This window comes from Lepidochelys olivacea, assembly GCF_965140295.1.
Source record: "Lepidochelys olivacea isolate rLepOli2 genome assembly, chromosome: 4".
In the NCBI taxonomy this organism is placed as follows: Eukaryota; Metazoa; Chordata; order Testudines; family Cheloniidae; genus Lepidochelys; species Lepidochelys olivacea.
The window spans coordinates 141347197-141365784 of record NC_140414.1 but is presented as its reverse complement, the minus strand read 5'-3'; the positions used below and the strand labels follow the sequence as shown (position 1 = coordinate 141365784).

General features: G+C 40.4%; 1 protein-coding gene across 2 annotated transcripts in view; it reads right to left on the bottom strand.

Moving 5' to 3' along the window:
• The window catches only part of RNF24 (ring finger protein 24), a 67542-nt gene that overhangs the window by 13757 nt on the left and 35197 nt on the right, over nucleotides 1–18588 (bottom strand). For both annotated transcript variants that reach the window (XM_084626765.1, XM_084626764.1), the window contains exons 2-3: nucleotides 11681–11830; nucleotides 2148–2190 (exon numbers count right to left, since the gene is read on the bottom strand). In XM_084626765.1, the coding sequence (XP_084482891.1) occupies nucleotides 2148–2190; nucleotides 11681–11823 (186 nt within the window). In that variant the 5' untranslated portion in view covers nucleotides 11824–11830. The remainder of the gene's footprint in view (nucleotides 1–2147; nucleotides 2191–11680; nucleotides 11831–18588) is intronic.

Here is an 18588-nt window from a genome sequence, read left to right as displayed (position 1 = left end):
TTGTAATTGTTTGATGATATCCCATATGGGTTCCAGGGTGGGAGTAGTAGGTGACAACTAGGGGTGTGTGGGCAGCGTGTCCCCTTCCTCCCACCCTACTGGAGCAGGTTCTCTTGCAGTATTTGGGTGGCCTGTTCCGTGATGCAATTTACTTCTCAGTCCTTGTTTGATTAAGGTGCGTATCCTGGACTTTCTCCTTGGAGCAGATTCTGTGGTATCTGAGTGCCTGTCTGTAGATAACAGATTTCCTGGTGTGTCCTGGGTCGTTATTGGATCTGTGGAGGTAAGTGTGGTGACCTCTGGGTTTCTTGTAGATAGCTGTCTGTAGGGTTCCCTTGCTTAAGCTGATTGCAGCATCGAGGAACGGGAGGCTGGTGTGGAAGTGTTCTAGAGAGTTTGGTGAACAGATGGTAGAAACCTATGAGGTAGTTTAGGTCATCTGTCCAAAGGATGAAAGTATCTTCGGGCAGGTCTACACTACAAGCTGGCATCAGCATAGCTACACTGCTGTAGCGCTTCTGGTAAAGACACTCTAAGCTGATGGAAGAGAGCTCTCCCGCCAATCTAGTGCCATCCGCTCAGGGGATTACAGTCGGTATAAATGTGTCGCTCAGGGGTGTGGATTTTTCATACCCCTGAGTGACGCAGTAGACTTGGCTTCAGGTATATCATTGGTGAGTGTTAATTTTTCCAGAAGTTCTTCCTCGGAGGAGGCCCTCCTAACCTTCCTTTGTCCCATGACTGCAGAGGTGCTGATTGCCCACTTCATTTTAAGGGGTCTCTTTCCATGTGCTTAACAATCTGTCCCACCACACAGTTAGCTGCAACACTCTGGTTACTTTTTCCAGACCTGAACAAGAGCTCTGTGAAGCTTTTCTCTTTCACCAACAGAAACTGGTCCAATAAAAAATATTACCTCACCCACCCTATGTATGTCATATCCTGGGACCAACATAGCTAGAACACTAAAGAAAGCAGGGCGTTTAAATTTATCCTGCCACTAATTTATTAGCAATGTTTATTTTGAAGCAGACACTGATGTGTGTCTATGGGAGTGAGTGGAAGAAGTTGTTTGATCTGCCAAAAATACTTGGAAACATTCCCTACAGAGAAATCCCACTATTCCAAATTCAGTACACGGCTTTAATGCCCTCAGGATTAGTGTAATCTAACCCAGCAAGATACAGTTCATGGGAACTGAATTTAGATCCACTGGGACAGCATTTTTCTTTTATTGCTGTAGGAAAGGTATATTACTACTTATTGTAAACATGGCAAGAACTGAGAGTCATGTTGCTGGGGCACATCTATTGCCATTCAAGGCAATGGCAAAAGTCCCATTTGACTTCAATCAGGACAGGAACAGATCCAACCATGAGGAAAAGTACACTCAGGTTTTTCTGACCGCTCCAGACAGTGCAAGCTCCTGGCACAGAAAGTCAGTGCCTCAATTGGCAACTCTCCCTCCCTTCAACCAGGAAAATCCAGTCAAATACAGGATTTTAATTGATTACATTAATTGCCATCTGTGAAAGCCTTGGATGTTTTGTGAAGGAACTGAACTCTCCTTGTGTGAAGGAGGCTGAAAGTCTTGTATTTTTCCCTTTTGTTATCTAGCCTCACACAGTTTGACCCACAGCTCACTATTGGGTTTGAGCTATGATATACCAGTCAATTTCCTGCCACATGGCTGCTCCACTTATAAATACATTTTTTGAAAGTTACATTCTTATAAATCCCTGATTTTCTCTTCTCTGCTTAGTCGACTCCATCCTTTCTCCATCACTTTGAGGAAGCATCTGGTATATAGGGAGTAACATTAAGAATACAAATCCTAGATCGTTGTAGGGAACAACTGACCACATGCACGGATATAGAGTAAGGCCCTGATTCTGCAAAACACATGGATGTGTGTGACTTTAAACATGTGGATATTCCCATTGACTTCAATGGAACTACTTATGTGAGTAAAGTTAAGCACTTATGTAAGTACTTGCAGAGGTAGGCCTAAAATGGCAAGACCTCAAACTCTGAAACAGCTCAGTGGAAACCTAAAATGGTGACCATCACAAGAAATTAACAGTTCTTGCTCAGATTTATCTGTAAGAAGAGAGGGAGAAAAAATAGTTTCCTATTTAACATCTCACCTGTTTGTAGGCATAAAGCTCTTTGTGTGCCTGATGTCTGAGCCTAGAAATCGAGAAAGGAAAATATGAACAAAATAAGCCAAAATATCAGGATTAGCACGAAACCAGATAAGAGAAAAAGAAAAAAAACCCTCTCATTCCCCCCTCATATTTAATAACTTTTTTAGTTTTGAAAAATATAGGACACATAATGATGCAGTATCCAGTTCCCAGGGAGTTAGTTTAAGAGCTTTTATATCGCTCCAATTATATCTATCTCCATTCAATTGCTGAGAACCTTCTATGATTTGTCTTTTTTGAACTATGTAATTTGTTGCAAAAGCATTATCTGAGTTGTTAAATGACGCTCACCAAACTCTTAACCTGTATAAGTTACTGATAGGACAAACAACTAACATACATGTCCATTTCTCTTCCCCCCAATTACTTCTTCACTAAGATTCATATGCTGGGTTGAATGGACACTGCATTTTTTTTGGTGATGGGAAAGTGCAGAATACTCAGGGCTCAGTGCCTGGGGAATGTAGGGGAGAAAGGCACCTCTGTTCATACTTTAAATGTGGGGAGTGGATAGAATGAAAAGAGAATTGCCCCTTTTAAATATTTACCATTCGAGCCCTACTCATTGTACTGAGTCGTTAAATTAATCTCAAATGCCAATTGTTCGCTATGCTTTTGACATGTAATATTGTTTCAAAGAAGTTTTCTGATATCCAATGTCTTATAGAGAAACATTCAAGGTAAGTCATTGCACTGGTTAAAAAGCAAAAGATAAATATCCCTTTTTAAGAGGAAAATAAATATGAGAATGATTTAAACCTGGTGTGAGATTTTGCAGCTTTCAGTGCAGTTAAGGGACATGAGGCAATTTAATAGCCAAAGAGATAATCACGGTTAAAAATTACAGGAAATTGAAACTTTAACCTGGGAATTTATTTTCATGTACTTAATTCAGCAGAAGACCAAATGATTGTGGTTACCTAACAACTGATCAACTTGTGTTATATTTAACTGTGGAGCCATAATCATATGAGCTCATTATAGGCCATGACTCCACTTTCACTTACGCTGGTGTATATGATGAGTTACTCATCTGGAATTCATGGAGTTACACTGGAGTAAAATCAATTTTAAGTGAGATCAGAATGAGGTCCATACTAAAGATTTTATGGCTGGGATGATTTAATTGGGGATGGGTCCTGCTTTTGAGCAGGGGGTTGGACTAGTTGACCTCCTGAGGTCCCTTCCAACCCTGATATTCTATGATTCTATGCAGTGAGAGGCATAAGTGTAGGGTATCCTGAGTAGTTCTTAAGGCTTTCACATTGCTAGCCAAGTACAATTTTTGTTTTCTGTATAGTTTCATTTTTGGGCATGAATCAAGAGGTGGAGACTAAGTGGATGAATCCACATTAAAAAGCTCCTGAATAGCAAGGAACTCCAAATGGGGACAAGAGATGAAGTATTTATTTATGAAAATGAATGAACGGTTAAGTCACAGATGGAAGTGTCCCATCCCATTTGCTAGGGACAAAAATGAGTGAAACAAAAAATACATTAAACACATCAGAGCCTTAATTTAGAATCAACAGAAAATGCTTAGTGTACCAACATGGTTACAAAAAGTTACAATCCACATAACTTATATGTATTTAATGTTAATCTTGTTTCACAAGCTATACATCTGTTTTTGGAAACCTCCAATGGCAGGCCTAGCCTAAAACGCCTACACTGGGGTATGGGGCTGAGAGGAAAAAGCAGCACATTTCCTAGTCTGTTAGTATTACAGCTGTGCTGGTATGGTTGATGCTCTGCCATGGTTTCCATTATAAACACGTACATTCAAAGACAGAACTAGGTATTAACAGCTACTCTAGGCTGGATTACATTGATGATTTTTAATTTAAGATTTATTAAAAATATATTTGCCAGCCTTAATAACAGCAGCGTCATTTATACAGCTCATTTGAAGATACAAAACCCTTTACAAATGTCAATTGTGCTTATAAAATCAAAAATAGCTTCTCGTTTTAAGCTTGATATTTGGTAAATCATTCATAAAACTGAAGAGGAAAGTTATGGATGTTAAAGAATTGGGCAAGGACTTTTAGAACATGGTCTGAATGTGCAAGCACAAAGGCCAGACAGATGTAAGTAATTTTTCTGAACCGTCATTCACTGCAGTCTCCAACACTGCTTGAAGACATGTAATTTACTGACCTGCAATTCTGCTTCTCTGAAAACATTCCAGTGGGATGCTCATTCCTGGGTTTCAGCTCCCTAGCATTCCACTGATGGAACTCCCCAGGCTCTCAGGGTTTTTTTGGTCCCTAAGGGCTGCACTTAACACCATGAATCAGGCTGACACGCACCAGTCCCTGAGCTTAAAGCGCTACCCTTGACATGTTCCTATCAGTTTGGAGAGTACAAGAAGAAAGTTTCCTGAGACATAAACCAGTCACAAAAAAAAAAAAAAATAAAAAAAAAATCAAGAGGCAATCATCTCCACCTCATCCCAATCGAGATAATTTTGAAACTGTGATGAATAAGTAGCAGGAGAGAATCTATCAGAAGCTACCAACAGAGAAGCTGAATTCTAGGGCCACCATTTTCTCTTCTCTAAAGATACCATCCACTAGAATTCTCACTCAACGGATGGCCCAATAGTCAGAATAAAACTTGCAACAGGCAGCAACTAGAAGGCAAATGCCAACCAGGTGCACTGGGATTAAGAAATCTCTGTTATCATTGAGAGGTATCACAGACAGACTGTAGGATATGCCAATAATAAGAGTCAGGGTAAAAGTGGCCAGCTCAAGGGGGATCCCCAAGGAAGCAAAAAAAAAAAAAAACTTTGGGGACAGGAGACCGTGGCCTCCCCTTTCTGGGGAACAAGTTCTGGAGTCCAGAGAGACCAAAACCAAGATTCCTTTCTGGAGACCAAATGCAAGCAAGAATGCTCTGTGACAGTGGGGAAAGAGGACCCCACAGCTGCCTTGCAAATGCCTTATGGAAACACTGCTTATGCAGTGGAGGCTGCCTTCTCCCAGGTCAACCTATGTTGTGAGCACCGAGACATTGGACAAGTAGAGACCAAAGCTCTCATGCAGGTGCTGAGCCTCTTCAACTGCACATGCTACAGCATCACATACGAAATGATGGAAAGTCTCTGGTGCTAACGCACTGAGCACGTTCCAGCACTAAATTGCTGGATAAGAGGCACCAATGTCACACCAAGGCACTAAAACTGAGAGGGTCCAACCCGCACCCTCCCAAATAAAAAGCCTAACACAACCCAGCACCAAAGCCCTTAGAAGCCAAGGAACCTTTCAGAGCCTGAGGAGTTTTTTCACCAGTCCCATGCCAGAAAGCTGGTACCCAGAGTGAGTTCTGGCAGATGGTATCTTTAGAGAAGAAAATATGCAGTATTTTAAAAACATGCTCTCCACAATTAGTGCGGCAAGATAGTGAAGACATATTAATCTCCAAAATTAATCACTCATTTCAGCTACAATTTAGAATCCCCTTCCAATGTTCCAATATTGCATCGCTTTGGATAATTTTGTTTCTTTCAATTTCAAGTACTATTAGAATATGCTTCAGTAATGAAGTGAGTAAACTATTAACTTAACAAAATTCAGAGGAAATAACATTTTATAGATTTACCTCCATTATTAGTACACTTAACCTCTCCGAGTTCAAAGATAGAAATCTGTAAACCAGGCAGCACAGTCTAGAAGAAAAAACCTCATAAAAGTCTTACATTTTGCACCGGAGTAGCGTTTAAAGATGCAGTATCTCTGGCTGTACTGTCTCAATGGATCTACTAGTTACAGCCCACAATGGAAGTACAGTGGAATGTCCCTTCTCTATTGCTTCTTTATGAAAAAGATCACTCTTTGGCTGGAGCTGCTATTAGCTTCTGTTGGTTACATTTATTTGCTCCTCCCTTTGTTCCTTCAAATCCTGAACTGAGAGGATTCTCAGCTTGAAAAGACCAATGTTTTCTCCTTCCTAGTGAGTACAGTACCCAGCTTTCTTAGTATTGTATATTCAGTGACAACATCATGTCAGTATTCTGTGCATAGGCAACAGTGATACGCCAGAGGCGATATTATATTCAAAGTGGAATTCATTAAAGAATTGGCCTACTAGACTTCCGAGAGAGCTATTCGAAACAATTTGTGACACTCAGTCAAAAAATGCAATTCACCATAGAGACACAAACCAAATACAACGCCTCCTTGACATCTGACACTGTCCCAATGGGCTTGGGGAGAAATCCACAAGTAAGAACAAGCAAAAAAAAACCAAACCCATGCAATAAAAAGTTCCCATTATATTCAAGATGACTGTATAATTTCCATGGGCTGAAAATAGGTTTATATGAGAAGACAAATCCTTATTTCAATTGGCAAGAACAAAAAGAAGAGAAGGAGCCCAAACTCAGCGCAACAGCAGTACATTTGTGTGGTAATTCTCTCCGTGGTAAAAGAGATCTGCTTTTAACAAAGAGATACCGCATCTTTAGCTTTCCACAGCTGACAAGGAATGACTTGTTTAATCTGAGCATGTTTAAAATCGGAAGGGCAAAAGTGAACAAACAGCCTCTTTGGGAAAGAAGTGCCCCACGTTTCCTTACATAGTTCGAAATATTTCAGCTAAAGGTGGCAACCATAAACATGAACACACTATAAACTGTCCGAAAGTTTGATTATGGACAAAACTAGCATTTACTTTAAATTAGCATAAACACCCCTTTAAAATATTTAAAGGAACACACTGGTGTTAGTAACCCTCCGAGTTTGGGTTTTATGGACTGAATGCAATACATTTGGTGTCACATTAATTAATTTCCCCAAAGTTAAAGCAGATAAAAAAAATCAGCAACTGTCTTTGCAAAATTTCTTTTCCTTGTTAAAAGGCTGAACATAAGAATGGCCAGACTGGGTCAGACCAAGGTCCATCTAGCCCAGTATCCTGTCTGCCGACAGTGGCCAGTGCCAGGTGCCCCAGAGGAAATTAACAGAACAGGTAATCATCAAGTGATCCATCCCTTGTTGCCCATTCCCAGCTTCTGGCAAACGGAGGCTAGGAACAACATTCCTGCCCATCCTGACTAATAGCCATTGATGGACTCATCCTCCATGAATTTATCTAGTTCTTTTTTGAACCCTGTTATAGTCTATAGTCTTAAGGCAGAATGCACCTAAACGGCAACATGATAGGCAGCATTACTTTAAAAGAGTGGAATTAAATGTTCCACATCTGCATGCCTTTTAAGAGTAGAAGAACATTTAATTTTATTTCAGCCCTTCTTGCAAGCCTTCTTGCCCTCTTTTTCAGGACAGATTTCATATATAACCCAATATACTTCTGTGTAAAGCCAATCTGATTGTGGAGGGGAAAACTCTTGGCTCCCACGGAGTGTATTATGGAGCTTCAGAAGGTAGGAATACAGTCGACTCCTGAAACTATGGGCAGGTCTACAGTAAAAGCGCTACATCGGCGCAGCTGCACCGCTGTAGTGTGTCTAGTGAAGACACTCTATACTAACAGGAGAGCGCTCTCCGTTGGCATAGTTACTCTACCTCCGTGAGAGATGGAAGTGATGTCAGAGGGAGAGTGTCTCCTGCTGACACAGCACTGGTTTGGACAGAGCTTAGGTTGCTGTCATTTGCATCACTCAGGGCGATGTCTTTTTCACACCCCTGCGCGACGTAAGTTAGATGGACTTTAGGGCAGGTCTACACTACCACTTTTGTAAAAAGCAGCTCACTTGGCAGTTTCTCCAAACAGCAGTACCGTTTTTTTAATCCAGGCAGCCATTGGCCTAGCTGTAAATACACCAGGAATCAGGTCTTACCAACGTTTGTTTTCCAGTACCTTCAGTCTGACACATTAGTGCATCAAGTTACCTAGGGGGTGCTCTTTTATCGGCTTTATTTGCAACTCCTAAAACCAAATGCTTGGAAGCAGCACGATGGTGTAGTAAGGAATGGAATATGGGAAACATGTACCAAATAACTTCATGTCACAAGCTCCATCTGTTAGTTGCAAAAAGCACTTTTTTCAGCGACCAGCATTGCTACAAGTAAAAAGTTAGATAACGGGATACTTTGCGTTAGCACCTGAACAAAACCCTGTTTTGGCTTCACAGACTGCATTAAAATCAAGCCCTCGTGCATCATGCAAGACCTAAATGATCTGGTCCAGTCAGTATCATGGTGTGGTCTAGTCAATACTGCATCTGTTACTGTTTATTCATATTTATTTTATCCTACTCCAAATGCAGTTTTGTATTAAAATCGTAACTTCATTGCAGAAGTTGCCAGGGGAAAGCAGAAGGTTTAGGCAGGTAGGTAGCGTATTACTGGGGATTTTGGCACACAAAAAAGGTGCGGGAGGAGAGTTTATTTTTGAAAAACAAGAGGTAGTTCAAGCTTTTGGAACTGTGAAAAAGATGCATCTTTTCTTACCCCTTTTGGAGCAGGGGCAGATGGGGCTAATTTTTTTAAGGTGTTTGTATGGAACAGGGAGAGTTTGAATTCCTCATTCTCTATCCACGCAAATCATGACAGCAACTAATTCCCTCATTGCATCCAATCCTACTGCCACTGCATCCAATAAAGACATCCGAGTACATTTGCCTATTTCTACTAAGCTGGTCAGCAATGGAATAGTTACTAATGCTGACATGTAAAGAATTACACCTCAGAGTCAAAACTCTACTGGTATGAAGGGACAGTGCCCACTTCTCTCTGGAGCTACTGCTTCAGAGACTCTGCAGATTCAGGCAGATGTCTCTATAGTCAGCTCATATTTTGAAGGCTATCTTTACAAACATGACAGGTGGAGATCTAATTTTATTTCAGAAATTCAAGCTGAAGTTCTGGAGCACAATTATGCAGTAAATTCAAAGGAGGACAATTATGTGGCAATTTACATGGCTGCAAATCAAATCATATACGAGGCCCTGACTAATGTAAGTTGTTCCCATACAAAAGGTTTCTCAGGTTCATGCTTATCCTGCAAACAACAAATGGAATTGCTGATTATGACTATAAAAGAGAGGGAGGCTTTTTACAGATTCATGGAGTTTAAGGTCAGAAGGGACCAACAGATCAGCCTGTCTGTTTCATTCGGTTATTGCTGTACTGAGCCCAGTAACTTGTGTGTGGCTGAAGCATCTCTTCCAGAAAGGCCTCCAGTCTTGATTTGAAGACATCAAGAGATGGAGAATGCACCACTTCCCTTGGTAATTTATTCCAATGATTCATCACCCTCTCTGTTAAATGCAAATTAGAAGTTAGGCACAACTTTTGTCTAGCTTCAGTTTGCAGCCATTGGCTCTTGTTAGGCCTTTCTCTGTCAGATTAAAGAGCCCTTTAGTACCTAGTATTTCCTCCCTGTGAAGGTCCTTACACACTGTAATCAAGTCACGTCTCAATCTTCATTTTGATAAGCTAAACAGATTGAACACTAAGTCTCTCACTGTAAGGCATGTTCTCCAGCTCTCAAAATCTCTTTCGTCGCTGTTTTCTGCACCCTCTCCAATTTGTCTAGATTTTTTTTTTTAAAAAGTACAAACACCAAAACCAGATGCAGTATTCCAGCACTGGTCTAACCAGTGCCGTCTACCAAAGTATAGTCACCTCCCTACTCCCATTCCCCTGTTTATACATCCAGGGACTGCATTAGCCTTTTTGCCACAACATAGCACTGGGAGCTCATGTTGAGTTGCTTGTCAACCATGACCCCCCCTAGATCCTTTTCAGAGTCACTACTTTCCAGGATACAGTCCTCCATTCTGTAGACGGGGCCTGCATTCCTCGTTCCTAGATGTATAACTTTGCATTTGGATGTATTAAAATTTGTTGGCTTGGTAAACTGGGCCCATTCAATCAGGATTACTCTGTATGACTGACCCGTCCTCACTATTATTTATCACTCTGTCCATCTTTGAGTCATCCAAAAGTTTTAGCCGGCTTTGCTTTGCTTCGGGCAACAGTTATTGAGCTGCAAATATGTGAACCTTACTGAGTGCTTGTACTCTGCTTTTATGATCTAAGGGATATCTACGCTACTGAAACTGCTGGTTTTGACTTTTAGGTATTAAACACAGCAGCCCCATTGCCCCCATGCCAGCAGCTATCCAGCCAGTGTAAACAGGGTCAATGGGTCCAGTGTTCACAGTAGCAGAAAGTGCTTCACTCCTGTTGGAACAAGGCATCCAGCAATGGGTGTAGAATCCTGCTGATCTCGTCTACATTAGTGAAACGACCATTTTCAATACCAGCTTGGGAGAGAGCGTAAAGGGCAGCCTGCTGTCTGACGCTGGGCAAGAGACAGGCTCCAAAGAGGAGGAGTGTGTGCATAAATGTAAAATGTTAACGAGACGTTAACGAGAAAGATAATATGCAGAACAGCTGTGTGTATGTAGGTTTTCAGCAGGAATTTTGCAAGGTATCTAAGATGTGCGTGGGGTGAAGTGCAACTGCTGCCAATAAATTGAAATCTTCACAAAGAGATCCTTTGTTCCTGACCACTGAGGAGAGGCAGACACAGCCTTGAATCATGCAGACTGCAGCGTGCTGACTTTTCAGAATAGACTTTTTTCTCTCCCCTCTATTGTAGGTTAGTATTTATTTATTTGGCTATGTTTCCATTCTCCCATTCCATCTGGGAGAAATAGTTTTGCCTCACAATTAAATATTCAAACTTCCCAAAACCAGAATGACCTTTACGGACCACATTCATCACTGTTCAGATTAACAAGTCAACTCTGCATCATTAATCTCTAAACTGAGCTGTTGAATGAGCAATTTGTGTACAAAAGCAAATGGGGCAGGTATCAAACATTTCTTAAGCACACAGTACATGAGTTATTAATTAAAGGGAGAGATGCATCAAAATATAAGCAGCAAGCAGAAAACACTGATGCCAAGAAATCATGCTTTTCATGCACGTTTAAATTACAAAAAAATCCACTTTAAAAGCAGTACATTATAATTGCTTTCCTTTAGACTCAGCTCTAGAAATGTGCCTGGATCCAATTAGGTACTTACTATATGTGCTCTGGATGGATTTAATATATATGAATGTGTGGGTCTAATACTAAGCCACTGAGCAAATTATTCTACTTAAAAATGGAGAATTAAAATAATTTCATAGATGATATCCAGTGGTAAAGACCAGACAACACTGTTTGCAGTACCAGATGGGAAGACAGCACTATCCAAATCTATTCAAGTAATACCTGTAAAGTAAATCAACAATGGATTCATTAAATCTAACGTCTTGCTGCGCCTATGGAAAATTTTACCATTTAGGTGGGGGAAAAAACAGTGTTTTGTTTTCTTTGAACACTACTTAAAAGGGTTCAATCCTAGAAAAGGTAGAGTGCCTCCAGCAAGGTGCTTAATAGTACTCTCCATGCCTGAATGAACCACGGGAAATGTTTGGCACATCACATGACTGGGACCAAATAGATTTCAGTTGGCTTCAGAAAATAGTAATGGTAGTTTATTTACCTGATCAAGTAGCAACAGAAGAGTAAACTAAGGATGAAGACGAATATGGCAGTGCCAAAAACCACAATGTATATATTGAGAGGCAGGTTCTGAAACCCAATGTTCGGCATCCTGAAACTGTAATGCTGGAAATCTGAGCTCATGGATGGGCTGTGAGGAAACAGAAATAAAACAGAAGGCTTTTAGGTGCAGTCAGAAGAGACCAAGAATCAAAATCGTGTTAATTTTTAAAGTGATGAATGACAGCTTGAACATTTTAGAAGGAGAGAAATAAAGACGACCATCCCATTTCCTGGCAAGTATGTCTCCCATGCCCCTGAGGAAGCATTCCAGCAGTACCAACAACATTTGATTGTTCCCTGTGACATAAGAGAGGGGAAAGGAAGAGAAATGCTATGTTGGCTAGTTCACGCTCCCACAAGTTTCTTCTTCGTGAGCTAAGGTCCTGGTTTAGCAATCCCAAGACCAGTCCAGCATTATTGCAGAGCAGATGGACAATAAACCATAGACAGAACTTTTTCTCCTCCTTATGTGATCTTATCCAGTTATTTCCCTTCAGATAAACACATGCAAGTGCTTTAAAAAAAATGCCACAAAGAGTTACCACAGATGTACATTTACATAGTACATGTTATTGTGGCCAGTGACCATCAATACCTGAAACCTGAACAACCAAGAAAGGAATGTTTAAAGGGCTGAAGGGCTTTGAATTAAGAGGATTTTATTTTTTTAACAATTGTTGAGACCAATTCCTCATCTAGTGGAAATTCCCCTCTGAAAACGTCAAACATGCAAATAATTGACTGCTATCCAAACCTGTTCAAATCAACACTGAGCTGATCCTTGTCTTGGCTCAAGTAAAGCTAGCATTCCTACTTGAATATGGCGTTTCCCTTTTATTTTAGGTGTGGTTTCCTATGCTGCAGTTAGTGTAAGCCTGCATGGGGGCAGAGAAGAATGCAAGGAGATTTCCACTAACATATGGCACAGCCACAGGAAAATTACAGGTTTCAGCGTAGCAGCCGTGTTAGTCTGTATTCACAAAAAGAAAAGGAGGACTTGTGGCACCTTAGAGACTAACCAATTTATTTGAGCATAAGCTTTCCTGAGCATCCGATGAAGTGAGCTGTAGCTCACGAAAGCTTATGCTCAAATAAATTGGTTAGTCTCTAAGGTGCCACAAGTCCTCCTTTTCTTTTTAGGAAAATTACAAGTGCCATAAAACTGGATTTTACAACTTTCACACGGGTCAGCTAATGTCTACCCATGTGAGGCAGACTGGCTCAAAGACAGGTTGTAGGGTGTACGCCTCTGTCTAAACCTTCATTGATTCTCCCTGATCATTCAGGGGGCTTACTAAAGTGCCAAATCATCTTTGAATAGGTGAAGCTGATTTGGATAGGGCAACACAGGAGGAGTATGGAAGGAGAAGGCGGCAGTCAGCTCAGCTGTCAATTTACCAAGATTCAAGCATGAGACCAAAATCAAGTCCCAACAGAGGGACCAAATTACATTGTATAAACTCATTATTGCAAGCAGCTGCTTAACATATGATCTCTCCCATGATTTCAGCTTCATGTTTCATTATATGGGATGCCAATATTTTACAGTAAGCATAACAGACAGTTATACTGAATGCAGGTAAATCTAGATATAAAATGAATAAAATACCTTATAATCAGGTAAAATAGATTAATTAATGTCTGTACATAGTCATTTAAGTTACAGTGCTACTAATTAGAGTTTATACAGCAATGTTTGGAAAAGGCTTTGAAATCCTTGGAAACAAGTGCATATTTATTATTGTAACTTACTATAGCTTGTAAACAGCCCTCTTGCAAAAAGATCATGCAAATATTAATTTATCCCAGCCTTCCAAATGAACGTACATCAGATCAGGCAAAAAATTTACCTGCCCAACTCTACTTAAGAATTAAAAAGAAGATGTTTACCTGTTCAAATGATTTGCCCAAGGCGAGCGAGCGTGCAGTTTGCAAGGCTGAATTACCCGCTGTTAGCGTGAAGCTTAATGAAAAATTATCCCTATTTTACGAAAAAAAGAACGAGGAGTACTTGTGGTACCTTAGAGACTAAAATGTGTTTGGGCATAAGCTTTCATGGGCTAAAACCCCTTCATCAGATGCATGCAGTGGAAAATATAGTAGGAAGATATATATACACAGAGAACATGAAAAAATGGGTGTTGCCAGACCAACTATGATGAGACTAATCAATTAAGGTGGGCTATTATCAGAAGGAGAAGAAAAGTTTTGTAGTGATAATCAGGATGGCCCATTTCCAGCAGCTGACAAGAAGATGAGTAACAGTAGGGGGAAAATTAACAGGGGGAAATAGTTTTTACTTTGTGTAATGAACCATCCACTCCCAGTCTTTATTCAAGTCTAAATTAATGGTGTCCAGTTTGCAAATTAATTCCAATTTTGCAGTTTCTCGTTGGAGTCTGTTTTTGAATTTTTTTTGTTGGAGGATCGCAACTTTTAGGTCTGTAATCAAGTGACCAAGGTGGTTGAAGTGTTCTCCGACTGGTTTTTGAATGTTATAATTCTTGATGTCTGATTTGTTTCCATTTATTCTTTTACATAGAGACTGTCCGGTTTGGCCAATGTACATGGCAGAGGGGCATTGCTTGCACATGATGGCATATATTACATTGGTAGATGTGCAGGTGAATCAGCCTCTGATGGTGTGGCTGATTTGATTAGGTCCTATGATGGTGCCCCTTGAATCGATATGTGGCCAGAATTGGCAATGGGCTTTGTTGCAAGGATAGCTTCCTGGGTTAGTGTTTTTGTTGAGTGGTTGCTGGTGAGTATTTGCTTCAGGTTGGGGGGGCTGTCTGTAAGCAAGGACTACTTTACAGATGAAGAAACTGAAGTACAAAGGCAAATGAGTTTTCAAAAGGAGGCTCCATTCAGTCCTATTTGTGCATGTTCAAACATTTTTGTGTGCACTCGTAAGTGCTATTGTTTGTGCACCATTGATGCTACATATAAATCCAAGAGTTACTTGCACTTGCATTTGTGTTTTATTTCCACATCCAAAGTTGCATCTGTGCTGTTGCATCAGCACAGTCTAAAACCTCCGGAGCCATTTTCTGGGGTGTGGCGGAAGTCAATTCCCCTCGGCTTGGAATAGCTTCCTCCCTTTGCATATTGACGTAATATAGTCAGACTTCTTTAAGGGATTTGACTTGGTACCACATGACATTCTGATTAAAGAACTTGAATGATTTAAATTAACACGCCACACAAAATGGATTAAAAATTGGCTGATAGGTCTCAATGTAACTATAAACTGAGAATTGTCATTGAGTGGATCTGTTTCTAGTGGGGTCCTGCAGTGATTGGGTCTTGGCCCTACGCTATTTAGCATCTGGAAAAAAAACCACAATCATCACTGATAAAGTTTGCAGATGACAAAAATTGGGGGAGTGGTAAATAATGAAGATGACAGGTCACTGATTTAGAGAGTGATCTGGAATACTTGGTAAACTAGGCATAAGAAAACAATATGCGTTTTAATACAGCTACATGTAAACGTATACATCTAGAAAAAAACAACATAGGCCACACTTACAGGATGAGGGACTATCCTGGGAAGCAGTGACTCTGAAAAAGATTTGGATGTGGAGGTGGATAATCAGATGAACATGAGCTCCCAGTATAACGCTGTGGCCAAAAGAGCTAATGCAATCCTGGAATGCATAAACGGGAATCTTGAGTAGGAAGAGAGGTTAGTTTATCTCTGTATCTGCCACTGGTGTGATCATTGTTGGAATATGGTGTCCAGTTCTGGTGCCCACTATTCAAGAAGGATGTTGATACACTGAAGAGGGTTCAGAGAAGAACCACAAGAATGATTAATGGATTACAAAACTTGCCTTATAGTGATAAACTCAAGGACTCAATCTATTTAACTTAAAGAGAAGGTTAGGATTAACTTGATTACAGTCTAAGACTTTGTCTAACTAGCACTTTTGTCAGTAAAATTTTTGTCAATCAGCGGTGTGAACCCCCCCCACCGACATACATTTCAGCAGGGTGGACAGCACTATGTTGGTGGGAGATGCTCTCCCGCCGACACGGCTACCACCGCTCGTTGGCATAGAGCAGCAACACAAGAGACCGTACAGTGGTGCAGCGGGATAGCTGTGCCACTGTAAGGTCTGTAGCATAGACATAGCCTAAGTATCTTCCTGCTGAACAAATATTTAATAATGGGTTCTTCAATCTGGCAGAGAAAGGTATAACCTGATCCAATGGCAGGAAGTTGAAGATATTCATACTGGAAATAAGGTGTAAATTTTTAACAGTGAGAGTAATTAACCATTGGAACAATTTACCAAGAGTCATGGTGGATTCTCCATTGCTGGCAATTTTTAAATAAAGATTGGATTTATTCCATAAGCTCTGCTCTAGGAATTGTTTTGGGGCAATTCTCTGGCCCGTGTTATGCAGGAGGTCAGACTGGATGATCACAATGGTCCCATCTGGTCCTAGAATTGCTGAATGAATCTATGAATATGCCCTTTCCTTTTTCAAACCCACTTCTTCCGTTAAACCATCCTCTGCTGATCTCGTTGTGGTTTCTTTCATTCCTCCTTGCATGTGAGCCACTGTTACCTGCATGGCATTTACAGGATTTATACTACCCACTTTCAGAGCAAGGAACCAGGGCCTTCTTACCTGTTCTGAAAGCACTGTGTACTCTTATGCTCCTCTATAAACAGTAATAAGGTAGATGGCTGTGCATGTATTATACAACGTATAAGCTTAGTTTTCATGGGAAATGAAAAACCCACCAAAAGAATTAGCGCACAGAAGGCTACCCTTCGGGTATGTTGCTTGCCCTCACCCCTGTAAGAGCTGTGGAACGAGATCATTTATATTGATTTTTTACTCAAACCTGCATAACAGTTCTTCCAACATGTGCTAGCATCAGTCATATTTGGGATTTGCATCACCTTCAAACTTGGCTCTGGTTTATTTTCACTAATACTCCACTGAGTAACAAAGGTGTCTCTGTAACTTTAAAATTACCTTTCATGCTGTAATACTGCTGTGTTCTCTCTCACTGGCTTCAGTTCCATAAGATAGCAGTTAAGTGTTTTCATAGTAATTTCTTGCAACTTCTAAGCTTGATTAAAATCCTTAAAGACCAGAATATGTACCAAAAGAGCCTCTGAGCCAAAGCAGAAATGCTCCAATAACTTCTGAGTCTAGAAGCTTGTATACACCCTTAAAGCCACTTCTCGGGTACTGCTTATAACACAACTGTCTGAGGCCTTGTGTTTCAAATGGGATTAGCTATCTTGTGACAACTATGTTGATTTAAGAAAAAAACCCAAACCCAAACTTATTTTCCTTGTCTAGACAGAGTTAATACAGTTTGGTCTTGCAGTAGGAGTTTGGGGTTTTTTCATGTGTCCCTTAACTGGGCTACTGCAGCCTTGTTTAGTCAAAGGCTGTACTATGGATCAAGGATTCTGTTAAAACACAATTTGGTCACGTTTACATTGCAAGGGGGAACCATGTTGTAACCATTTTAGGGTGTGTGTTGTAACTGGATCCCCAAGATAGCTATAGTGTATATGGGATCTAAGGCAAAAGAAAGGAAATGTCTAGTTAAAGTCAAAGTCAACATGCCAACCTGACCCTCCCTTTGTGGTATAACAACAAGGACAAACAAAACAGCCGCACACAGATTGTTTGGAACTCCGTACAACACCTTAACACAACTAGATAAGGATAGTGTTACAGTTTTCCTCCTTTTGTCAAATTAAGCAGGCTCTTAATGCTAATTGCTAGTTTTCAGCGTGAAAAGCTATCACAACAAAGTGGGTAAGGCAGCTTCCCCCTCCTCCCGAAGAAAGGAGTTTGGGAAGGATGTATCTCCTCCTGTTTTATTACAGGTACACTTTAAACAGTATTGCAAAAGCAGCAGGGTTAAACAAACAGTTATGTAAACCAAAAGCTTTCCATAGGCTGATCTTGCCACATCTTTCTACTTCGTTTTTCTATTGAACACCATTTATAAGTATTACTTCCTTCACCCATCATATGCTACACATCACTTCTTACTTTTATCCAGTGACTTGGCTGCGTTTTACCTCTCATTCTGAAACAAAAGCATTGGGAGCAATTCTTCATCCTCCGACTAGTGCTTCGAATTTTGTTGTGTTCAGACATTATGTTATCCAGTATATATGCCATGGTCTTTTATATTTATGACCTTTGGTATCAGATTAACTATAAAAACTCAGTTAAAGCAACATTCTTCAGAGCAGGAAGTGAAAAGGCAGTTTATTAACCACTAAAGAAAAAAAGAGATGGGCAGTCTTAAATATCTGATCCTGACAGACATCACTTTCCTTCCTCTTACAGTTTGTATGGCAACTTCCACCTTCTCTGTACGTGTATATATATCTTCTTACTATATGTTCCATTCTATGCATCCGATGAAGTGGGCTGTAGCCCACGAAAGCTTATGCTCTAATAAATTTGTTAGTCTTTAAGGTGCCACAAGTACTCCTTTTCCTTTTGATCCACTCAGTCATTCCTTCCTTACATGAGGTAACCCTAACCAACCAATACCTGAAAAAAGTGTAAGTGGGTCTAAGCTGACGATTAAACCCGCCCTAAAACTATCCTAATTAAACCAAATGAAATTCAATCAGATAATAGGCCTTATATAGCCTTTACTCAAGTCATCAGTTCCACTTAAATCAATGAACTGCCTTGAGGCATACTGATGGAAGTGGAAGTAAACTTGCCTGGGTGCTGACCATGCTGTGCATGTTCTATGAACAGGCTTCACAGGATTCGAAGTAAATCGTTAGTTGCCAGTAAACATTGATTTCACTGGACACAATGAATCGACGAAAAAAA